Below are 26,037 nucleotides of genomic sequence, written 5' to 3' on the forward strand. Positions count from 1 at the left end.
ATACATAATTATACTGACTTCCAGGATCACTAAATCATAATTTCAATCTGATGACTTACTGCAAGTCAAGATTGTGCACTGATTGTGTCCAGATGGGTTGAAGTGAATGAGTCTGTACAACAAGTGAATTAATCAATCTGTACAACCCAGTTCAACAATGTCTCTCTCTTTCATTAGAAAAGTAAACTGTATAAGATCCGGTAGCACAAATAACATTACGTGGATTTGTCTCACTGAGTCTGCACTGCCTTGTGATTCATTCATTTACCAACCATTACAATGGGCTGAAAGGTAGAGGGGAAAACACTCTTTCTGACTTTTCCATCCAAACACAATCTTTGTTAGGAGTCACTAATCCAATAAACAGATTTGAATTTCCATGTTGGAGTCAACTGTATGAGAATAGCCCTTTCTGTCCGTCTGTATATACAGATGGATTGATTCCTGTAAATCATTAGGCTGTGCAATGTTCCCTGCAACAGTATCAAGGGAAATGCACTTCATTTATTTTTCTTGCAGTATCTGAGAAAATGCCACTAGTGAACGTTCGCTTGGTCCCAGGACCAGGGAAATCACAGGCTTCTAGCTTGGTCCCAGGACCAGGGCAATCACAGGCTTCTAGCTTGGTTCCAGGACCAGGGAAATCACAGGCTTCTAGCTTGGTCCCAGGACCAGGGCAATCACAGGCTTCTAGCTTGGTCCCAGGACCAGGGCAATCACAGGCTTCTAGCTTGGTCCCAGGACCAGGGCAATCACAGGCTTCTAGCTTGGTCCCAGGACCAGGGCAATCACAGGCTTCTAGCTTGGTCCCAGGACCAGGGCAATCACAGGCTTCTAGCTTGGTCCCAGGACCAGAGCAATCACAGGCTTCTAGCTTGTTGGTTACAAATCCCTCACTCACTTTTCAAAGTGCTTTTCAGGATGAAACACATCCCTGACATGGGTATTTAACCACTGTGTTTTGGTCCTTTAGTTCTGATGAAAGGCCTCATTTGGGTCTAATAGGACATGTTTAACAATATGACCGGACTGCAATTCTGTTTTGTGTCAATGGAACTGTGCAGTAGCACCCGACATGTGGTTCACATTAGAAGCTCAAAGTGTGAACACAACCTTTTGTTATTACTGAGGCAGTGCTCAACCCACACACAGACCGATGGGCCTGTTGGAATTACAGTGTTTCTTGGGTCGCAATTGCATTATAATAACAGGAAAACTGCCAAATTGCTTTGTGGCTGGAATTCAATTGGTATAACATGCACATAACTTCCTTTCCTAGAATGGTCGAAAGTGAATCTCCACAGCGAGCCTTCATGCTTTCTTGTTTGCAAGTTCACAGTGTTGTATTTAACTTATTTCACAACTTGACGTACTTCAGATGTGGTCAATCCTGTGTCCTTCGCTTAATTGAATCAAATTATGCCAAGAGAGGCTTGATGGGATTGAATTTCAATCAAAGTAGAATATGATTCACTTGGCATCTGGTGCAGAGCACATTATCCTATATGATCCTACTGTACCTCATATTTTCACACGGTACATCAAAGAAAAACCACCATGTAGTGAATGTAGTTGCTTGGATAGTATGTTGTTTCATGTAATGACACAGGAACTACACTGTTAACTAACGAGAAACAGAATGAGTCTTGCTTCCTTTCATTACTGCCTATGCCTCTATAAACAAAAATCAAGTTAAGATCCGCCCATTGTTAATGGAGCAGGAAGTAGAGGATAGGAATCACCTTTGGTCCCACCGGCCCAATCATTCCATCTTTGCCCTGCACTCCTGGTCCCCCCTGTAAGGAAAATAAAATAAGAAACGGAGCAGAACAGGTCAATACCAAATTCCCCCTCTTCACGTCCCAAATCAAACACAATTACAGAAATGAGCCCCTCCACTCCCACTTCAAACAGGCTGTCTGGTGTATAGACATACAGAGCGGACTGAGGAAGCAGCAAACCCACTCTGCTGTAAGCTACACTTTCTCCCATATCTGAGAGAATTACAAAAGATCTGTGGTGTCTCCTCTGTGAAGGTAAGAACGGCTAGCCTGGGAATCAAAACGGTTTCAGAGTCAAAGACCTGCTGTGGGTTATGCAGTCAGGTGCATCTCAGAACCACTGCAGTGAGAGAGAATTTGAAGTACTGAAATTTGGATGACAGTTTACTAGCCCCCTTAAACCGACCCTAACCCGAAACCTTGGATAGATGGCAGAATTCGCCCAAAACCGCATTTAACCATGGCAAGGTGACTGGGATTTTGGCTGAATATAAGGCAATTAAACAGGCAAAACGTCAGTATAGAGACAAAGTGGAGTCGCAATTCAACAGCTCAGACACAAGACATATGTGGCAGAGTCTACAGACAATCACAGACTACAAAGGAAAAACCAGCCACGTCGCGGACACCGATGTCTTGCTTCCAGGTAAGCTAAACACCTTTTTCTCCCGCTTTGAGGATAACACAGCGAAACCGACCAGCTACCAAAGACTGTGGGCTCTCATTCTCCGTGGCCGACGTAAGACATTTAACCGCGTCAACCCTCGCAAGGCTGCCGGATGAGACGCCATCCCTATCCACGTCCTCAGAGCATACTCAGACCAGCTGGCTGGAGTGTTTACAGACATATTCACTTCGCTGATCCTCAATACAGGGGCCCCACAACACCCTGTTCATCCATGACTGTGTGGCCACACACGCCTGCAACTCAATCATCACGTTTGCAGACAACACAACAGTAGTAGGCTTGATTACCAACAAAGACTAGACAGCCTACAGGGAGGAGATGAGGGCCCTGGGAGTGTGGTGCCAGAAAAATAACCTCTCATCCAATGTCAACAAAACAAAGGAGCTGATCGTAGACTTCAGGACACAGCAGAGGGAGCACCCCACTATCCACATTGACGGGACCGCAGTGAAGAAGGTGGAAAGCTTCAAGTTCCTCGGTGTACACATCACTGACAAACTGAAATGGTCCACCCACACAGACAGTGTGGTGAAGAAAGTGCAACAGCGCCTCGTCAACCACAGGAGGCTGAAGAAATTTTGCTTGGCACCTAAAAGCCTCAAACTTTTACAGATGCACAATTGAGAGCATCCTGTCAGCCTGTATCACCGCCTGGTACAGCAACTGCACCGCCCACAACTGCAGGGTTCTCCATAGGGTTGTGTGGTCTGCCCAACGCATCATCGGGGGCAAACTCCCTGCCCTACAGGACACCTACAGCACCGGATGTCACAGGAAGGCTAAAAAGATCATCAAGGACAACAACTACCCGAGCCACTGCCTGTTCACCCCGCTATCATCCAGAAGGCGAGGTCAGTACAGGTGCATCAAAGCTGAGACCGAGAGACTGAAAATCAGCTTCTATCTCAAGGCCATCAGACTGTTAAATAGCCATCACTAGCACCTTAGAGGCTGCTGCCCTGTATACATAGACTTGAAATCACTGGCCACTTTAATAATGGAACACTAATCACTTTAATAATGTTTACATATTTTGCATTACTCATCTCATATGTATATACTGCTTTCTATTCTATTGTATTTCAGTCTATGCTGCTCCGACATTGCTCATCCAAATAGTTATATATTCTTAATTCCATTCCATTCCTTTTACTTTAGATGTGTGTGTATTGTGAAATTGTTAGATATTACTTGTTAGATATTACTGCACTGTTGGAGCTGAAAACACAAGCATTTTCCTACACCCGCAATAACATCTGCTAAACATATGTATGTGACCAATACAATTTTATTTTATTTGATTTATTCATGCAGTGCATGGTAGTTATTAGTTCTGTCAGTTTGAGCATCTTATGAGATGAGACGTACACTGGAAGCCCTCACCTGTTAGTAATGGGGATTGAGTTGAAGGTTTGCATTTTTTTGTGAAGGACTTAAATAAGAATCATTGTAATAGTCTAGGGTGTAGAAGCAGGCAACACATACTATTTTATCAGCAGCTATGTAGACATGGGAGCTTTAAACAAGATCTAACTAAGAAGCCAGGTTCCCGAAACTGACAGACTGCCAAGGATTATGACAAACGACCATATTGGTCAGATGATGATCATAGATAAACAAAGAATCAAAACCAGAACGTACCATTGGTCCAATCTCACCCGGAGGTCCGGTTTGTCCCCTCTCACCCGGAAGTCCCTATATGGACAATGGAGAAGACATGCTGTTACAGGCAAAGTTTCGGTTCATCAATTATTATAGATCTATTGTTATGAAAAGGTCTGGAGACCCAGGCCCAAACTCTTCCTCCCTTACCTTTTTCCCTGGCATTCCAACAGAGCCCAGGTTTAATTGTGAGGTGGCAGGACCCTTGAATACAAAATACAATATTTAACAACGCACAGTGAGGCATTGATGAAAAATCTAACTACTCTTGGCATCTGTAGTGAATTACAGTGTTGACTTTTTTTGCTCTGCCCATTTTCTGAAGGTTTTGATATGCTACATGTGAAAATAAATCCCTCCATTTCCTCCCCATCTGGTCTCAAAGGGCCTGCACTTCAACGCAGTTAGACTGTGTTGTTTCCATTGAACCTTACCATCTGTTTAAACCCTCTTAAAACACTAGTCCAGAACAGACAGAACAAGACTGGTATACAGAGCACCATTGTGGTGCTTCAGACAGGGCTGTGGTGGTGGTGTGGGCCGGTTGGCTCCTCTCGTCCCCTGGCACAGTGGGTGAAAGTCGGGTTGGGAGTCTCACCTTTGGTCCTGGCGGGCCCGGTTTCCCCGGCAGTCCTGGATCCCCTCTCTCGCCCTTCATGGACACAAAGTTGGAGCATGTTAGAGTGTTATGCAAAACTCAAACCCTAATATATAAATCCAAATCATGCACATCTACACAGAGGAGGAGGAGCTTACCTTGCCACCTGTCAGACCTGGAGCCCCATTGGGTCCTAGTTGGCCCAATTCACCCTGTGTGGGTCAGGAATAAATAAGAAACAAACACTTCTATTGTATGTCTCTCAGATTTAATAGATGTATCATGCTATTAAACATATATTAATGGCACTGCAGCGGTTGCTAATAAAAGAGACAGTCGCACGCTGCTCTTCCTAGCATCATATTTTAGGTGTTGGTCTCTGGGCTTTCCTCAGAGCTTTCAGAACAGTGGTAGCTGCAATGTTGTTGGTAATACTGGCTACTATTGTGGTGGGTTTGATTCCTGCACAGACCACATTAAACTGAATGGATATGCTAACTGTTAGCATAACAACCATAACGGTTTGATTAAAAAAACGGTACTATTCATATTTAGAAGTACATTATTCCTGAGTGTTACACGTGTTACAGTTAGCAGTGTTGGATTGTCAAGAAATGCTCACCGTCTCGCCAGGAAACCCAGGTTCTCCAGACCCACCAGGCTCACCCTGGGTTCCCTAGACAAAACAAAAGGCAGGCATGGAGGAAAACAAGCAATCACAGGGTCAGTATAATGTAGTCTATGTGTTGCCTAAGTGGGAAGGCTATCTGTGATTCTCTGTTCCGTTATGTCAAATGATAGGTCAAAAACTCCCCCAAAACTTCTCCCAACATCTGTGGGAGGTAGGTGTGATGGGAGATGGGTACTGTTGTTTTCACGCAATATAAAGAAGATATGAGACGTTGATGTGTACTCACAGGCTTACCGTCAGGGCCTGGTGGTCCCGCTCTTCCTATCTCGCCTCGGAGACCCTGTACAGCCAGTCACAATGGCATTAAAAACTTTACGGGCTCCACAACAAATGTGAATGTGTGATTGATCATGCTACGCAAGTGGGAAATACTCAGGAGGATCAGAAATAAACATTGGAGTGATTTCTCCCTTTCTTTTCCAACTTGTATTGTTTTGAATGAAAGATTGTCCAAATAAATACTGCAGTAATAACGGATGGCCCGTCTAATGATTAATGATCGACAGTGATTCCTGCCGACACACTTCTAGAATGGACCCAATGTAATAAATCACACAGGATGCAGTTGCAGTGCCTGTCGCTGATAACTGAAACGTTTTAAGCTCTGGTGTCAAAAGCTACCTGAGGGGAGGAGACGAACCGATCTATCAGATGTCATTTTCTTTTACAACGAAGCCCAGGAAGCAGACAGACAGAATGAGATGGAGAGAGGGACAGAGAGAGTGTGTGTCTTGGTATACTGTATGCGTGTGGGAGAGGGTAACCCCCGGAGCCGGTGATGCTGTACTGTACCATAGGTCCAGGAGGGCCAGGTGGTCCTGGGCTGCCATTAGCACAGTCACACTCCACTTCCTCCACTGTGGGCTCACGGTCCAGGGGACACTGGGACAGATACACACTGAAGTGTGACACTAATGCAGACACTAAATGGTTAAAAAGAGCAGAGACAACAAGTCTTCACTCACCCTCTCATCATCCTGTGAAAGAAAAAAGAGAGAAAAATATATATCACTATACCCTTATACCCAGTTTATGTAAACTGCACTTCAAACTGCACTTTACAACTTCTTTGTCGAGATGCTATTACATTTTCTCCGTCGGTCATAATAACATTAAATAAGTAAGGAGTTGAGAGTAGTTGGGGAAGTGAACAGATATTCCCCACATTGTAATGTGTGCCTCACCACAGAGTAGATTTCACAGGCTGTCTCTCTCTCGCTTTGATGAGGGTCACAATAAAGGCGCAGTTTCTGTATCTCCACCTAAAAAAGGCGGTTAAAAAAAGAAAGGAAAACAAGTCAGGCAACACTGAAATTATGAAAGAAACTACACTACATCCAACAATTTCACCCATTGTTCATCCAAATGCAATGGTCCTATTTCACTTTAGTCCAACATAGAAAACCACATCTGCTAAATGCTTTCGTCAAATGCTTTGTGAGAGCCGTGCACGCCCCACGTAAGGCCCCAGTAAATATACAGTGCCAACCTAAGTAATTATACTGGAGCAGTAGTAAGCCTATAGTCACATCCCTTGCCAATTTGCCGTAGAACAAACACTGTTCCTTCTACTCACAGGGACTGTGGTCTCCGCCCCAAACTTCTTGGCGACCTGCGTCTTGCCGTTGATGTAGATTGGCTCCACCGGCTCCAGTAGCGCCACTTCCTGGATCTCCTCATCGTCCAGGAAACCGGTTACTTGCCGGGGCCTCACGAGCAGCTTCAGCTGGTGCCAGCCTTCATCAAAGAAACTCTGTAATGGATGGTGGCACAAAAGGGTCAATCAGAACGATAGGGACATGGATGTGACGTCCATAATACCATAGGGTTCTAATTCACTTGCGGTTGCATCCATACCACAAATTGTGGGCCTAAATCACGTTTCTCACTAGTGGCCATGAAACTGAACATATGTGTCCACATTGCCAGTGTAAATGTTAAAGTGTACTCTTAGTTATAATAGCTACATCTAGGAGTGGGAGTACTTGTGGCACCCAAGCTTCTAGACAGGTTGTCAATGCTGCCAATCAGAGTGGTGAGCAGTGCCATGGAGGTACTTATGGCACTATCCCGCTTTTCCGTGGCACGCTCTCTTTGAACACAAAGCTGCCAAAAGGAAAACAGAAAAATCAACTGTTCCGTGGTCTTTAGACATGGCATCCACATGAATTAACTTTGCATGTTGTTCTGAGTAGAGAACGCGTTGGAGTCTAAACTGCAATCCAGTCCATTAAAAGTATCAGAAAAAGGAGGGTCATATTCATGATCATTGACAGACTACATTCCGACGCCAGCAGAATGTATGCCTACCATCACCTCTGTACAAGATCACAGTTAGGATCCGGTGTGTTTCCTGATAATGTTACTTGACCAGGAAAAAGTCCTGGCTTTGAAAAGTCTGATATAGTGTTTTCAGTATACTGTGGTATCAGTGGAGACTGCTGAGAGGAGAGCGGTTCATAATAATGTCTGGAACCGAGAAAATGGAATGGCATCAAACACCTGGAAACCATGTGTTTGATACCATTCCGCTGTCATTACCACGAGCCCGTTCCCCCCAATTAAGGTGTCACCAACCTCCTGTGTGTGGTATACAGTACGCTCTTTAAAAAAACATTATCCATTCTGGCTATGACAGTAGTAGAGGTCTACGTTGTTCATGTGCAAATATGTATACATGTATACAAAAATGTACACAAGTACACAAAGATACCAACCCCAATTCCCTGCACATTAAAGGTGACCAGCTGCTCCTCATTGGTGGTGCTGGTGGTCGTGAAAGTGACAGACTTGTCCACTCCGTTCAGTGTCACTGCTGCCTGGGTGACGCCATCTTTAGAAAGGATCCTCAACAGGTCAAACTTGTCCTGTTTGGCTGAACCCTTGAGGCGGACCGTGGCCACAAACACATAGGATGGAGGCAGACCCTCTGGGAAGATCTCCCTGAGAAAATAGTCAAATAACAAATAGAAAGCTGAATCGTGAATACAGTACTTGTCAACATCTGTATGGTGACTTGTAAGTAACCTTTGAAAAATGAAGGGAAATCATAAGCCTGCAAAGTATGACGAGTACAACATGTGTTATTATCAAGTGACCAGTCTAGGAAAAACTATGGATTCAGAGATTTTCCTGGTCAGTTCATATTCCACTGTTTTCCTTCAAGCTGCCAAGAAAGGATTTAGAATATTCCACTATTGCCGATGATGTTGTGCACTTTTTACCACCACAAACATGTGTCAAAGAGGTTTGAAGTGCCACTGGCCGGAAAATCATCTGGATGTTTTCAGAAACTCACCCAGGCTTCTAGTGTCTGTGGCTGAAGGTCGTCCAAGTGACTCACCCAGGCTTCTAGTGTCAGTGGCTGAAGGTAGTCCAAGTGACTCACCCAGGCTTCTAGTGTCTGTGGCTGAAGGTCGTCCAAGTGACTCACCCAGGCTTCTAGTGTCTGTGGCTGAAGGTCGTCCAAGTGACTCACCCAGGCTTCTAGTGTCTGTGGCTGAAGGTAGTCCAAGTGACTCACCCAGGCTTCTAGTGTCTGTGGCTGAAGTTAGTCCAAGTGACTCACCCAGGCTTCTAGTGTCTGTGGCTGAAGGTAGTCCAAGTGACTCACCCAGGCTTCTAGTGTCTGTGGCTGAAGGTAGTCCAAGTGACTCTCCCAGGCTTCTAGTGTCTGAAGGTAGTCCAAGTGACTCACCCAGGCTTCTAGTGTCTGTGGCTGAAGGTAGTCCAGGTGACTTACCCAGGTGTAGACGTTAGTCAGATTTCAAATTCAAGCTTGTCTTGTCACGTCTTTAGCAGAAATAACAATGCCCCGTAACTGAGTTGATAATAATAATAATAATAATAATAATAATAATAATAATATTATATTTTGTTGATTTTATTCAGATTCTCATTAGCCAATGGCAACAGCTAGTCTTACTGGGGTCCTAAATTATGAAAAATACATTATAAACAAAATACTTTACAATTGACATACATTTTAAAAACATTAACATGTAGTGTGTGTGTTTGTTACACATACATGTCAGTACATACGCACAACAAGTAGGTCACATGTGGGAGAGGCGTTGTGTCGTGAGGTGTTGCTTTATTTGTTTATTGAAAGCAGGTTTGTGGTTCACTTGTGCTATATGAGATGTAAGGGAGTTCTATGCAATCATGGCTCTGTATAATACTGTACGTTTCCTTAAATTTGTTCATGACCTGGGGAAAATACCCTTGGTGGCATGTCTGGTGGGGTAAGTGTGTGTGTGTCAGTGCCGTGTGTAAGTTGACTATGCAAACAATTTGGAATTTCCAAGACATTAATGTTTCTTATAAAACAATAATCAATGCAGTCAGTCTTTCCTTAAACTCATAGCCATGAGACACTCACATGCATATTACTGATATTAGCCCTCTGATTACAATGAAGAGCAAGACGTGCCACTCTATTCTGGGCCAGCTGCAGCTTAATAAGGTCTTTCTTTGCAGCACTTGACCATATAACTGGGCAATAATCAAGGTAAGATGAATCTAGAGCGTGCAGGACTTACTTTGTGTAGTGTGGTGTCAAAAATTAGAGCATCTCTTTACCACGGACAGACCTCCCCCATCTTTACAACCATTGAATCAATATGTTTTGACCATGACAGTTTACAATCTAAGGTAACACCAAGTAATTTAGTCTTCTCAACTTGCTCAACAGCCACACCATTCATTACCAGATTCAGCTGAGGTCTAGAACTTAGGAAATTATTTGTACCAAATACAATGCTCTTAGTTTTAGAGAAGTTCAGGAACAGTTTATTATTGGCCACCCATTCTAAAACTGACTGCAACTCATTGTTTAGTTTTTAAATTATTTCACTAGCTGTGGTTGCTGACAGATATAGGGTTGAATGATCAGCATACATGGACTCACAGGCTTTGTTTAATGCCCGTGGTAGGTCATTGGTAAAAAATAGAAAAGAGTGGAGGGCCAAGAGAGCTGCCCTGGGATACACCATACTTCACATGTTTAACATTAAAAAAGCTTCCATTAAAGAGTTATATTAGATAGATAGCTTTGAATCTACGTATGTGTTATGGTTGAAAAGCCATAACACATACGTTTTCAACATGATAATTATGGTCAATAATATTAAAAGCTGTACTGAAGTCTAACAATACAGCTCCCACAATCTTCTTATTATGCCATTTTTTAACCACTCATCAGTAATTTCTGTCAGTGGAGTACATGTTGAGTGCCCTTCTCTATAAGCATGCTGAAAGTCTGTTGTTAATTTGTTGACAGAGAAATAGCATTGTCTCTGGTCAAACACCATTTTTTCCAACAGTTTTCTAAGAGCTGGCAGCTAGCTGATAGGTCGCTCTGATAGAACCAGTAAAGGCCGATTTACCATTCTTGGGCAGCGGAATGACTTTGGCTTCCCACCAGGCCTGAGGACAAACACTTTGCTCTAGGTTCAGATTAAAGATATGGCATATAGGAGTTGCTATAGAGTCATCGACCATCCTCAGTAGCTTTCCATCTAAGTTGTCAATGCCAGGAGGTTTGTCATTATTGATCGTAACAATAATATGAGATAAGTATGAGTTCAAAATAGCTAAGCAAAGGAATTGAGGACCATGGTTGATTTGGAGGTTGAAGGGGAGACCCACCTTGTGTTCTCTGTGATGTCTGTTGAGGTGGTCAAGGAGAAGGCTGTCTCAGACACCAGAGAGCCTTGGATCTTCTTGGTCTTCTGGTGGATATTCATGCCCAGCATCAACTCAAAGCCCTTCTCATCCCTGGAGGCCACTGGGATACGCGTAGGACACACAGACTCTTTGGACAGGAAATGACATCACATACGTCTCAGTGTGTTGTGGCATATCTACCGTAGATACAATCTAGATTGTATTTGAACATGCATGCCAAACATTATAATTAACCCATTTTGACTAGCTTCTCTTTGTAAGTAGTGAACGGGCTCCTATGGCTTCGTAAACGTTGTTGACAAATTTCTCTGCAGTTTATGGTCAAACAATGCCTCCAGCTGCAGTGTGGTTGGCAACAGCGAGCGTATCACATCTGTTTCCTGACACCATCTTTTCTAATGCCCTTTCTTTCCACCGCCACATGTCCCTGGTTTGGCTCCAGTGCCTGCGGCTTCCCACTTCACAAAGCGTGAGTGGTGTGCAGCCTGCTTTCAGGGCAAACCTCCAGTCTCTTAAATAGGCATAGTAGCTGGGGCCCCGCACGAGATGTGACCCAATTAATGCTTTCTGTACTCTTGCAACCCAAAAAGTGAAAGAAGTCCAGGTGAAATAAAATGAACGAAATCAAGGAAAAGGAATAGCGGCAACCCACCCTCGAGTCCTAAACCCACTGTTTGGGGAACTCTATCCTAGCACACCTCCAGGTAGCAGTACACCTCCTACCTTACACTCACTCACCCTCACACAGTCTCTGCTCCATGGAGTCTCGGATTCGGTCTATGTTGGCGTAGTCCTCGGCATACAACACGTAGGTCCCCCCCGGCTTGTTGGCGATGGACATCAGCTCTGAGGTGGTGATCTCGGTGCCCACTCCCACGGCGAACACAATGACGCCTTGCGCCCGTGCCTCCACGCTAGCATCCACCACATCATCCTGGGACTTTCCGTCCGTCACCACCACCGCAATGCGGTTCTTGACGGTGCTGGTGCGCTGCGAGGACGGGAACACGTGATCTACGGCGAACTTGATGGCTCGGCCCGTCTGAGTGTTCCCGCCTAGATAGCTGATGCCCTCGATGGCCTGGATGAGGTCCGGGCCACCGTGGTGCTTCCCCAGGGGGATCTCCAGACGAGGGGTGTCGCTGTACTGCACCACGGCCACCTAGTTCAACATAGTCTTATTTGAATATGTCAAAAAAGTTCAATTTAACCGTTGTAGTTATATGTCAACTATGCTGTCATATGTCACTTTCGGTGACATATTACGGTAACACTGTACCGGGCAACTTAAGGTGCAGTGTTACACATATTCGTTCTAAGTCTGACCTGTGAGTAGTGGGAGCTGATGTCGAAGCCGCTGGTGATGTTGACGAGCCAGCTCTTAGCCTTTTTGAAGTCACTGTGGCCCACGCTCCACGAGCCATCTATGATGTAGACTAGGTCATTCACCGCCGTGCTGCAGCCTAGGAGGGGTGGTCACAGGTGTACACACACACACACACACACACCTCAAGAATAAGATATGATCATGTACAATGTCAAAGCTTTCCATATTTAGCTCCAAACATGTCCTTCGTAATCAGGGCCAGCCCTCCCATTAGGCAAGATTAGGCCGCCGTCTAAGGCAGGACTTGAATTTGGAGCGGCATTTTGACAATTGGCTGCTGCACCCCGGCGCCCCTGATCGACTACTACACCGCCCGCGGCACCCCAGCCACCAGCTCATAGTGTTGCTGCAGTTCCCGCCCCCACCCCATTCCCGCTTCTCCCGAAGTTCACTCCCACTATCCTTGGTAGCTCTGGTGATGTGTGTGTTTATATGGGAGTATCCAATTGTGAAACATTGATAAAAATGACTCTGCCAATTAGATTATTGTATTTTTTTTATGTTTGTGTGTGACGAAAACGATTAGTGATTAAGGCAGTAGCCTAACCTAGCCTGTTAACCTTAGCTAGCTACTAGTAGTGGATATAATTTTAGCTAAAAGTAATCTATAGAGATTTGAAGTGAACATTTAAAAAAATCTATGAGAAAAGAAGCACAATCTCTAACCAAAGAAATTCAGCGTGCAGCAAAGTCCATCAGCCATGTGGAGAATGACAAGTTTTCGTTGGCACACTACAATAGGAGGAAGGCGAACGGGGAGATAGTGGAGAGACCAAGGTTAGCCTATTCCAAGCCTATTTGCCTATTCCAAGTTCTGCTGCAAACTTTTTGCTGCACACGAGTGCAAATATGCGCTGGTCAGGGATGGAACAAGGGACTGGAAGAATCTGTGCCACCTCCTCAGCTCGCATGAGAAGTCACATGACCACCTAGATAGCTTCCAGAGATGGAAGGAGCTGGAGATCAGGCTGGTGTCCAAGCAAACTCAGATGGTTTGATTTAAGGACCATGGACAGCTACCGAGAGAACATCGCTGAATGCAATGCAGCACCACAGCAGATGAAAGAAGCCACTAGGTGGAGACAAAATAAATAAATTGTTGAAACTGATGTCGGACAATCAAATTCAATATGTAAATAAACAACATTTGTTAAGGCTGGGTCATTGACATAAAGCTTATTTTACACTGCTCCAGTGAAACGAGGCCCGCATTTATGAAAGCAGTTGTTTCCAAAGTTCAAATGATCTTACTCTGTCTTACAGTCCTAACAGAAATATTAAAATATATGTTAAATGTGTTATATAAAAGTGATATTTTTATTTTAATTGTAACAATTATGGAGCCGTGCTATGTGTGATAACAGGTGTGATTTACAAGAAACTTGTTTTCCTACTATAGGTAGTACGTTGCATAGTGATAGCAACATTGTAACTCTCCGATGCAGGGGTTAAAGATAATTGGAGCTTATTTCTTCATCTTCCAATAAATAAGTGGTAAGCCTACCTGTTTGACAGACACAATTATCCTATCCATATATGTCGGTATAGCCAAGTACTCCAATACTGTCACATGCACTGATTAAATACCTTTGTGTCTGGGAAGGGCTTGGTGTGTTTGACTAAAACCAGGGCTCAAATTGAGTGAGGGTATCACATACCCTTTGTTAAAGAGAGGGCAAAAAGGATATATATTGTTTGCTTTATATTTTGAAATAAATACATAAATGTATCCAGATTATATCAAGCGTTCAATAACAATGCTTAACTCGGTGATGCCTTATGGTAGAAACCAGCTCTAAAATGCCTGGGAAAGACGCGACTCCAATGCATATGGGGATATATTGATTCCTCTCTATGACAATCTCAAGCTGAGCTGCAGCCTATAATATTCAAGGAGATGAAAACACTTGACTTTGCTATTCTGTCCCTACTAATTAAGCTTTTCTCTTTCTGAAAAGAAAACACGTTTGTTTAAACCCAGGCAGCTTTAAGGAACCACTTCTGTTGTTTGGTTATACAACGGACGAGTAGCCAGTAGTTGAAGCTTACAGTTTTCTGCGTCAGTAGAGCCTCTGTCTGTGTGGAAAGGTAACTTTTGAAAGTGCCATGCTTAGATTCATCAGGATGTCTACGATGTCATTATTTTTGTCTCGCCTACGGCGCAGAACGTCCATGGCATTGCTGATTTTATCAGCGTAATCAGATTGAAAATATTAGACTATGTTATTGACATTGAACTGATTATATAGCCTACTAACCAGGTGTGTTAAAAATTGTGTTTATTCGTAGCATAGGCCTATTAATTGGGCTGATATTATGTTCTGTTCCTCCAACTTTTAGCTGAGAAGAAAAAATGGCCCAAGGCCAAACCTATGGGGGGGCGGCAGATTTTTGTCTCGCCTAGGGCGGCAGAACGTCCAGGACCGGCCCTGTTCGTATTTTGAGATGCAAGGTTTAACCTGCATGTTTTCTACAGAACAGATTAGACATACCATACCAAATGTAGACATACTGTACATACCAGCTCTGATATCCTCCTCCTCTATTGCCTGTAGATATGCCAGAAACAGCAGCATAGTCAGTGACCTTAATGTCCATGCCATTGTTCTTTAAGAGGTGTCCCGGTCCAGTCTTCACAGTCTGAAATGAATACTTTCACAGTTGAGAAATGATGTTTATAATTTACAGTATGTAAATCAACAGATTGGATTTCGGATCAGAGAATGTCAGGGAGATGTGAAACGTCAAGAACAAACAGCAGTTTGATATGTGCAGATGTTGAAGTAAACTGTTCTGAGATTTCATGTCAACTCTCATTTCAGACCTGAACGTCACATTTTCCAAACGTAATCACATGTAAAAACCCTCTATACGCTATCAAAATACAAAACAGCAGTCACCACGTACTGTGAATTTAATTGGACTGTCACCGAAATGCCTAACACCAGTCCTGTTTAGAACGGACCTGTGGTACACCCACTCATTCATATGCCTGTTCTTCCGAGAGTCTGCTGTCTCTTTTTACAAGAGAGAATGTTATGCTTCTCAGCTCTGTTTTGTTTCATGCAATGTAATGGGACAGATGTGTCAGATGAGCAACAAGGCAAACTCTAAATAATGTACATAAAAAGGACATGAATAAAACAGCATGTGTCAGGAAATTGTACTTGTACGCCCATGGGCTGAAAACAAGAACCTCTCTCCCTATCCCCCTAAAATCTGTTTTTTCTTCCCCCACTCTTCAAAAATATCTTGGTAAGGGAGACATTTTGCATTATGCCATAAGACGCGTGGTCTGTTTTTTTGTGGGGGCCAGCCCACTTTCATTTAGCCTAGAAACATTGCCCCACCGACCACAGGCCTCAGCCAAAGAAAATAACAATGTAGGCAGAATGCTAGAGAACACAACACGAAAATAAACATGGCATGCTGCAGTGTGTTGGCAGGCAGTCTGAAGACAGGGGTGGGACGGCACACACACACACGTCTCTCTATGCGGCGGATGTCAGTCGTGGCCAGTCTGCTTCCTCCCGCCACTTCAAATCCTTCTCCACTACGATGTCAATAGACATTCTTTTCTTTTTTAAGTCTGATCAAACAATCATTGAGTTGTTCTGCTTCAAGTCATGGTACTGAGTCATGTATTTCAGCAAACAGCCTTGAGACCAAGTGAATAACATGTTTCTTAACATGGGGGTTCTGAGTCACAGGGATATGTAACTCTCAGGCTGTCAAGACGGTAAGTTCTTTTGAGGTAAAGGAGTGGCCTGAGTTCAAGTATCAGACACAGGGGTAAAGAGAGAAAAAAAAGAGACAAATGTGTCCAATGCTGGCCTCCATTCACTACTTCTCCAAGCGGTCTTGTAAAATGGTAGTACAGGTAGTAAAATGTTACAGCCTGGCTGTAACTGCAGGTCCTAGGAGAGGGCACTCAGGACATTCCCAGGGACATGGGAAGTCAATTCCCTCGTAAATCATCTGTGTGCAGCGTTTCCCTCCATCTCACTTCAGTGATGGTTCCACTAAACCTGCAAATGATCCATCAGTGGTAAACAGAGCACCAGAACTGTGAATCAGGTATTAAAACAAAACCCCAAAAATATATATACACATTGTGGCTCATTTATGAATGAATCACTGAGAAGCGACGTTACATCCATCACCAAGAACATTTAATCATTTCCCTGGCTTTATGTCCTACACAGCAAACGTGTGGCTGTTGTGTTGAGATATAAAAAATAAAAAAATGTTTTCAACAAATCAAAACATAGTTTATATTTTAGATTCTTCAAAGTAGCCACCCTTTGCCTTGATGACAGCTTTGCAATGCAATCTAATACAATATATAAGTGGTTGGAATTATTGCTCCCGTTACTGAAATGGTTGTTCCAATTTAGATGGTTTAGGTAGTCTTTTATGACAAGTTCATCACCATAGCACTCATTCTGAATTTAAATTGTGGGTGATAAAAGTTAAAATTATTATAATGCGGCGGCAGTTAGCCTGGCAGGTAGGAGCGTTAATTACTGTCCCAATGCTCCTACCCACCAGGCTAACTGCTGCTGCATTATAATAATCAAAACCGAAAGGTTGCTGGATCAAAACCCAAGCTAAAAATCTGTCATTCTGCCCCTGAGCAAGGCAATTAACCCACTGTTCCCCAAGTGCCGATGCTGTTGATTAAGGCACCTCTCTGATTCAGATTGGGTTGGGTTAACTACAGAAGACACATTTCAGTTGAATGAATGACTAGGTATCCCGCTTTCCCTTCCCTAATTGTTGAACATCCTCCCTATGGCTGGATTCCAATAGGAATACCAGCATAGTGACCTGCAGGGGGCATAACTAAAGGCCTTATGAAATGTATAATGTAAGGTCATGAAGGGTTTACTTTATACTCAAAAACATTGACTTAGGCTGTCAAACACAGTCATGGGTGGGTAACTCGTAATGTTCACTCGAAATGCACCCTGGGAAATATGCAAATAAGCCCCCCCCCCGAAGAAACATAATAATACATGTGTTATTCCCTAAAACTGAGAAAGTGTAACAGCATCAGCTCAAATAAAATGTTAATTTAAATCAGAATTTGCTACACCCACGGTGTTAGGGACCTAACACTCTGGGGATGTCAGTTTATCAGCACTTTGAAAAGTGTTAGTTTAACACCATTTGAGATGGTCACCTATAATTTCAAAGAAAGTGTTACATTTAACACTGTGGGTGTTAAAATTCTGATTGCAAATTTGCTTTGTAGATGTGTCTCCTGTCTTGACCCAATATCTTCTGACTGACATCCTAATCTTTGCACTTGATTATAAAACTTTCCACATTAGTCCTGTTTTGCAAGGACAATGAACAATGCTAGGGATTATGCACACTCGCTGTTGATCAATCCTCACTTCACTGGCACAGTATACATGACATACTGCCATGCCACCTCTCTCTCTCCACAGCCACATGTGTCTGTTTGCTTGCATTGCATGATGTAATAAGCTCCAAATAACCATCCGGTTTCAATGGTGGGAGCAGCTGATATGTTTCTCCATTGAGTGTGAGGGTGTTGGGTATTTGGCTGGCTAAATAGTGGGGAACCCTGAGATTTTCCTCCAGATGTGTAACGGTTGTGGTATGATGGTACTTTTCAACCGAAGGCCATCTGTGTGTTTTCTTATGTACCAAATCCACAAGTTCCCTACCATAGCTTGTGGAAATTCCTCATCACACATGAAAATGAAAGAATCTGTCCATCGACTGAGGTTTCCGGTTTTCTCTGAGCTTACACATTTTGTGCCAAACGCGATCAGTAAAAGCGAGCTAGACAGGTCAGCATTCGTCTGTTGTGAAGAAAAATGCATTCTGTTCAGGCTCCATAACATTGGTTGAATGTGGCAAGATGGCCTCAAGATGTTCACAGTTATGGATTGGCCTCCATTATGGTTTAAGAAATAATGTTGTGTTTGAATGATGTTGTAACCAGTCAAACTCAATAGCTCTTCTTGTCTTCTTCTCTTCATTTACACTGATGTGAAAGAACTCAACTGGTCAAATTGCATTCCTTGTAGGCACCCATAACATGGAGAGGAAATGAGGAGAAGAAGCTGAGATACTCCCATTGACATGCTCACCATTCAATGAGAACTAACTGGAACATTTCCTATGAACGCCCTTTTCATAATACATTAAAAGTGTGTTTATAATGCCTTATGAGCTATGCATAAAAAACGTCCCTCTAAGACAGGCCGAAGCATTAGAGCAGACTCTTTTTATTTCCTTGCTGCGTCCATCCAGGCGGGCACAACAACATCAGCAGCTATAAATTCCCCATGGGCCTCTCCTAGTGAAACACATCAGTCATTACACAGATGATTTACACACGCATGGCATAGCGGCAAGCCTCGAACCTGAATTGCTTGGAGCCTCACGGAACATTTGGGAATCACTGGTGCGGTCAGTGCAACCACTCCCATTACAATCAATTACATCATCTTATTAACACGTACAGTATGTCTTTATTCAGCGTTCTCCTTCCACTCATCTCAATGTGGATGAATAAACATGAAGGTAGCTAAACCGCACTGGGGCACCATTGTGAATACAAAAATGCTAATTGATTCTATCAAGGATGTAATGAACTACATTAATGATGTGTGTGTGTGTATGTGTGAGAGAGAGAGAGAGAGTGACTGAGTGCATAAAGAGATCTCTGGGAATTGATGCAGCAAAACCCATTGTCAATTGAACAAGGGAGTTCTAGGGGAGAGCTGGCTTTTAGTCCTACTAAAATGATTGCAGATTGCTGCAATTCCTCAGGGACTTGGCACAGTACAATGGGCTACATGGAGGACCTACATTAAAAATACTGATAAACCGAGATTGCCGTGTTTATAATTCCAACCGATTTTCCCCATGACTTCATATACTGTATATTCTTGTGATGCACTGTTCATTGTTGTTGAGTGAATTCACTAGGAATGACAATACACTTTATGAAGGGGTTCCTTGACTGGAGCAGTGGTCTAAGGCACTGCATCACCGTGCTAGAGGTGTCACTATAGACCAGGGTTCGATCCCGGGCTGTATCACAAATGGCCGTGATCGGGAATCCCATATGGCGGCGCACAATTGGCCCAGCATCGTCCGGGTTAGGGGAGGGTTTGGCCGGGGTAGGCTGTCATTGTAAACAATAATTTGTTCTTAACTCACTTGCCTCATTAAATAAAGGTTAAATAAATAGATAGGTAGGTTGTTGTCAGCTTTTGAAGAACATATCCATGTTCATTTGGTCCCTGAAATATCATGCAGGAATATCTTGCGTTTTAGGTGCTATATTTGTCCATCTGTATCCACTCAACTCCTAACGTCATATTTAGTCCCTACACCGCCAGAAAATGTGGCTTCTTCAGTTTACAGAACAGCCTTCTTCAGATTTCGGATATGTAATCATTTCAGTTGCAAGACACATTGGCCATGGTTGGAGGAAGGCATACTACTGTATATTCTCCTTAGCAATGTGTAATGTGCTTCTTATCAAAACCAGTGTTTGGATGCAAGGCCACACAGGCATAATCAGATATATGGCATTTATATTTGTAGCATGTCTGCCCTTTTCTGCTCAGCGACAGTTGAATTTGCAATGTTTATTTTCTGCCTCACCAACAGTTGCAGAATACAGATTCTGGGGGTACAAGACATGCTTATTCTGAAAGGCCCACTTTAAGGACAACTTAATATCATTACCATGAGGATAATCATGGTTAACCCAGAAGTAAAATCTCACAGAATTTGGTCAGCTACAGAATCTGTCCACGAGAGATTACCACGAAGGCCAAAGTACTGTACGTGATAAGCAATAAACCAATACACCACAAAATGTGACTTTTATTTTCTTTAACTGGCTCAGGTGTCTCCCCTTTGCCCCGATATGAGGTCAGTTCATCATTGCCATTGCCACTGGGCAAGCATATGTTACCCTTTCAGTGCGGAGCCACCAATCTCTTAGAGGCAAGCCATGATGTAATACTGAGTAGCAAGCAAGTCAGTATCAGGCTAACTAAAAGTCAATAATAGGCTGTTGTTACAGTACATAGCCTATAATTTCCTGCACCCTACATGGGATTACATACTTCATGGCTTCCCCATTAAATGTAGCCCATGCACTGACAATACTTGCTCCATAATAGGAACAATGTAAAGAAAAGTAGCTCCAGTCATCAGCTACTCAGATAGGCTACTGTTGTAGTAGACTACCATTGTTGTAGTAGGCCGCATGAACCTTGCATCAGAAAAGACATTAAACCAAATGAAAACGTGCCTGTGGGATATCAGGCTACATTCCCATCACCACATTCCTCAAAAGCATGTAGCCTATCTTTGCATCAGTTAGAATGTCTGAAAACGCAAATAGAGATCTGTAAAATGGGTTCGGAGGAATCTGCAATCTGATTGGCTGAAATGGGGTTCCAAGCCATTGACAATTCACTGTTATCTGCACTGTCTATGTCTAAGCAGTGTTAAGTTTCAAAGTATCAATACTTCAATTCAATTACAAATAATAATCAAGACAATAGTTCATTACTTTATTAGTAATTAACTATAATGTTAAGTAATCAAAGTCGTTTCTGGAATAGCCATTAATAATTTCAGTATGAAAAATATCTGAAAAGAAAAGCTTACCTTTTCAATTCCAGGAGACTAGCACAGTAAAAACTGTCCCTCTCCAGAGACAAACTTAAGACAAAAAGATTTATTGTACAAATAGAAATTCTCTGTATCGTCACTAGAGGGAGACTTTGCTATTGGTCCACAAGTGAAAGTGTCGCACTCGCAGGTCTTTATACCCGGGGAGCCTGTGACGTCTCATGGAACGCTCCACATGTTGCTGCTGTCACTCCCTACTGCAGACTTTGTGAAATGAGTGGGATAACCTTTAAATTCATTCATTAGACCTACACGCAGACAGAGAGACTGACACACACACACACACAGATCTTCATTGGTGATTTGTTGGTTGAAAGATACACTCACACTTATAACCTCACTTTATGACATGTTTGATTGAAAATGTCTGTGTAGGCTCCTATATTCAGTAGTAGCCTATTTTAACTTGTAGATAGTTTTTTGTTGTTTCGTAAATGGTTGGATACAGAACAAGCACACATTTACCTTTACTAGCCCAAATGTGTATGGAAAATGTAACAGTAGGTAAAATATTTGTCCCCTGCAGTTTCAACCTAAATGTATCTCAAAAACGCTCATTGGTGACTGAAAACCTTCATGAGAGAAAGTGGCATCAAGTTGACCCTTAAAATCTACCAACTACACTGTGCATGAAAAGACGTTTTAGAGTTTTAATGTAGGTTACGCTTTACCAAATAGATACCCATTGCAGTGTTTGAAGCAGACCAAATCCATAGATCCAGAGCCATGCTGTTGAAATACCATAGACTCCACCCTACATTCAGCCCCCTAAATGAACTATTTTCGTTCAAAACAAAGACAAGAAATGTTTAACCCTTCAGACTCAGACTTTGACTATGTGGAAGGTGATGAAGACAAAATGATCTATGTCAGAGGTCACTGGATGAGTTTGGCATTTGTCAGTGGGTGGGAAGTGTCGTAGTAATTGTAGTGTATTTGAGAGTTCAAATATGTATTTAACTGTTTCTAGTGGCTGGAGAATGTTCCATATGCATAAATGCTGTGTCTTCTAATGGCGTCATTTTTGAGATTCTAAAAACAACATCTCAAGCATTTCGGCCACCCAAACGTTTTCTTTTTATTTGATTAAGTTAAATGTTATGCTGCACATATCTTTGGGGATTTAGGTTTTGTTGGTTGCCTAACCTCTTTAAATGTCAGTTGAAAGGGCATACTTAACCAGCTCATTTTATCAATAAACAAACCAAAGTAAATGTCACTGGATCCATTATCAGTGAGAGTATATTAGTACAATTGAAAATACTGTAAATGTTGCTGTATCGTATACCAGCTTTTATTTTTTCTATAGTGTTCATATAAAGTGGAAGAGCTACATTCATTTTACTTCATTACAGTAATAGCCTAGATACATGCCATAGCTGCATAATGCTTATACATCGCACATTTCAGCAATTTAACCTTTAGGACTACCAAAAGGGATGGATGATGAACCCTGATCAAATGTTGCCCCCTGTTGCTTGCCTTCGATTACTGCTCAACATAATGCAAGGCTTCAAGCTGTTTTGAACAACACCAGCTACAAAAGCTATGTGGATGGTCAAAATGTCATGTCAAAATACCATTACATTCTTTATATTTTTATTATGTATTTTTTTAAATGTATTTAACTAGGCAAGTCAGTTAAGAACAAATTATTTACAATGACGGCCAAACCTGGACCAATTGTGTGCCGCCCTATGGGACTCCCAATCACGGCTGGATGTGATACAGCCTGGATTCGAACTAGGCTGAAACGCAACATGTGAAGTGTTGGTCCCATGTGATGCCTCTGGCACGGAGATGCAGTGCCTTAGACCGCTGTGCCACTCGGGAGCCCTGTTGATGTATGCAGGGATTATCAAGGATATATGATTAATCTGACATACAGTCGTGGCCAAACATTTTGAGAATGACACAAATATTAATTTCCACAAAGTTTGCTGCTTCAGTGTCTTTAGATATTTTTTTCAGATGTTACTATGGAATACTGAAGTATAATTACAAGCATTTCATAAGTGTCAAAGGCTTTCATTGACAATTACATGAAGTTGATGCAAAGAGTCAATATTTGCAGTGTTGGCCCTTCTTTTTCAAGACCTCTGCAATCCGCCCTGGCATGCTATCAATTCACTTCTGGGCCACATCCTGACTGATGGCAGCACATTCTTGCATAATCAATGCTTGGAGTTTGTCAGAATTTGTGTGTTTTTGCTTGTCCACCCGCCTCTTGAGGATTGACCACAAGTTCTCAATGGGATTAAGGTCTGGGGAGTTTCCTGGCCATGGACCCAAAATATCAATGTTTTGTTCCCAGAGCCACTTTGTTATCACTTTGCCTTATGGCAAGGTGCTCCATCATGCTGGAAAAGGCATTGTTTGTCACCAAACTGTTCCTGGATGGTTGGGAGAATTTGCTCTCAGAGGATGTGTTGGTACCGTTCTTTATTCATGGCTGTGTTCTAAGGCAAAATTGTGAGTGAGCCCACTCCCTTGGCTGAGAAGCAACCCCACACATGAATGGTCTCAGGATGCTTTACTGTTGGCATGACACAGGACTGATGGTAGCGCTCACAAGCTGGACAAGCTTTTTTCCGGATGCCCCAAACATTCGGAAAGGGGATTCATCAGAGAAAATTACTTTACCCCAGTTCTCAGCAGTCCAATCCCTGTTCCTTTTGCAGAATATCAGTCTGTCCCTGATGTTTTTCCTGGAGAGAAGTGGCTTCTTTGCTGCCCTTCTTGACACCAGGCCATCCTCCAAATGTATTCGCCGCACTGTGCATGCAGATGCACTCACAACTGCCTGCTGCCATTCCTGAGCAAGCTCTGGTGCCCCGATCCCGCAGCTGAATCAACTTTAGGAGACGGTCCTGGCGCTTGTTGGACTTTCTTGGGCGCCCTGAAGCCTTCTTCACAACAATTGAACCGTTCTCCTTGAAGTTCTTGATGATCCGATAAATGGTTGACTTAGGTGCAATCTTACTGGCAGCAATATCATTGCCTCTGAAGCCCTTTTTGTGCAAAGCAATGATGACGGCACATGTTTCCTTGCAGGTAACCATGATTGACAGAGGAAGAACAATGATTCCAAGCACCACCAATCCTTTTGAAGCTTCCAGTCTGTTATTCGAACTCAATCAGCATGACAGAGTGATCTCCAGCCTTTTCCTCGTCAACACTCACACCTGTGTTAACGAGAGAATCACTGACATGATGTCAGCTGGTCCTTTTGTGGCAGGGCTGAAATGCAGTGGAAATGTTTTGGGGGGATTCAGTTCATTTGCATGGCAAAGAGGGTCTTTGCAATTCATTGCAATTCATCTGATCACTCTTCATAACATTCTGGAGTATATGCAAATTGCCATCATACAAACTGAGGCAGACGACTTTGTGAAAATTTATATTTGTGTCATTCTCAAAACTTTTGGTCACGACTGTATACTGAACAAAAATATAAACACAACACAATACCATGTTTCATGAGCTGAAATAAATTATCCCAGAAATGTTACATACACACAAAAAGCTTGTTTCTCTCAAATTCTGTGCACAAATTTGTTTTCATACCTGTTAGTGAAATTTCTCTTTTGTCAAGATAATCCATCCACCTGACAGGTGTGGCATATCAATAATCTGATTAAACAGCATGATCATTACACAGGTGCCACTTGTGCTGGGGACAATATGTTTACATGGCTATGCATGCCTGTCTCTAATATCAATATGCCTCGTCCATTACTGTCCTGGTTAGTGATTACTGTCTTATTTCACTGTAGAGCCTCTAGCCCTGCTCAATATGCCTTAACCAACCATGTTGTTCCATCTCCTACATATGCGATGACATCACAGTCTCTAGAGACTATATCCCTCTCATCATTACTCAATGCCTAGGTTTACCTCCAATGTACTCACATCCTACCTTACCTTTGTCTGTACACTATGCCTTGAATCTATGCTATCGTGCCCAAAAACCTGCATCCTTTTACTCTCTATTCCGAACATGCTAGACGGACAGTTCGTATAGCATTTAGCCGTACCCTTATCCTACTTCTCCTCTGTTCTTCTGGTGATGTAGAGGTTTATCCAGGTCCTGCAGTGCCTAGCTCCACTCCCATTCCCCAGGTGCTCTCATTTGTTGACTTCTGTAACCGTAAAAGCCTTGGTTTCATGCATGTTAACATTAGAAGCCTCCTCCCTAAGTTTGTTTTACTCACTGCTTTAGCACACTCTGCCAACCCGGATGTCTTAGTCGTGTCTGAATCCTGGCTTAGGAAAACCACCAAAAACCTTGAAATCTTCATTGCTAACTATAGCATTTTCCGTCAAGATAGAACTGCCAAAGGGGGCGGTGTTGCAATCTACTGCAAAGATAGCCTGCAGAGTTCTGTATTACTATCCAAGTCTGTACCCAAACAATTTGAGCTTCTACTTCTACTTTCCAGAAACAAGTCTCTCACTGTTGCTGCTTGCTATAGACCTCCCTCTGCCCCCAGCTGTGCCCTCGATACCATATGTGAATTGATTACCCCCCATCTATCTTCTGAGCTCGTGCTACTAGGTGACCTAAACTGGGACATGCTTAACACCCCGGCCATCCTACAATCCAAGCTTGATGCCCTCAATCTCACACAAATGATCAATGAACCTACCAGGTACAACTCCAAATCCGTAAACACGGGCACCCTCATAGATGTCATCCTAACTAACTCACCCTCCAAATCCACCTCTGCTGTTTTCAATCAAGATCTCAGCGATCACTGCCTCATCCGTTATGGGTCAGCGGTCAAACGGCCTCCACTCATCACTGTCAAACGCTCCTTAAAACACTTCTGCTAGCAGGCC

The 26,037-nt window shown here is 43.0% G+C and overlaps 1 protein-coding gene across 1 annotated transcript in view; it reads right to left on the bottom strand.

The window, feature by feature from the left end:
• Nucleotides 1-21,302, bottom strand: part of LOC139367078 (collagen alpha-1(XXI) chain-like) — a 51,628-nt gene extending 30,326 nt beyond the window's left edge. Inside the window, exons 1-17 of the mRNA XM_071105084.1 lie at nt 21,172-21,302; nt 15,017-15,135; nt 12,435-12,571; nt 11,847-12,270; nt 11,070-11,235; nt 8,138-8,363; nt 6,997-7,173; nt 6,605-6,682; nt 6,386-6,397; nt 6,213-6,302; nt 5,647-5,700; nt 5,352-5,405; nt 4,888-4,941; nt 4,730-4,783; nt 4,282-4,335; nt 4,111-4,164; nt 1,743-1,796 (exon numbers count right to left, since the gene is read on the bottom strand). Coding sequence (XP_070961185.1) covers nt 1,743-1,796; nt 4,111-4,164; nt 4,282-4,335; nt 4,730-4,783; nt 4,888-4,941; nt 5,352-5,405; nt 5,647-5,700; nt 6,213-6,302; nt 6,386-6,397; nt 6,605-6,682; nt 6,997-7,173; nt 8,138-8,363; nt 11,070-11,235; nt 11,847-12,270; nt 12,435-12,571; nt 15,017-15,098 — 1,770 coding nt within the window. The 5' untranslated portion in view covers nt 15,099-15,135; nt 21,172-21,302. The remainder of the gene's footprint in view (nt 1-1,742; nt 1,797-4,110; nt 4,165-4,281; nt 4,336-4,729; nt 4,784-4,887; nt 4,942-5,351; nt 5,406-5,646; nt 5,701-6,212; nt 6,303-6,385; nt 6,398-6,604; nt 6,683-6,996; nt 7,174-8,137; nt 8,364-11,069; nt 11,236-11,846; nt 12,271-12,434; nt 12,572-15,016; nt 15,136-21,171) is intronic.
• Between the last annotated feature and the right edge of the window lie 4,735 nt (nt 21,303-26,037).

Source organism: Oncorhynchus clarkii, chromosome 15 (genome assembly GCF_045791955.1).
Source record: "Oncorhynchus clarkii lewisi isolate Uvic-CL-2024 chromosome 15, UVic_Ocla_1.0, whole genome shotgun sequence".
Taxonomy (NCBI): Eukaryota; Metazoa; Chordata; class Actinopteri; order Salmoniformes; family Salmonidae; genus Oncorhynchus; species Oncorhynchus clarkii.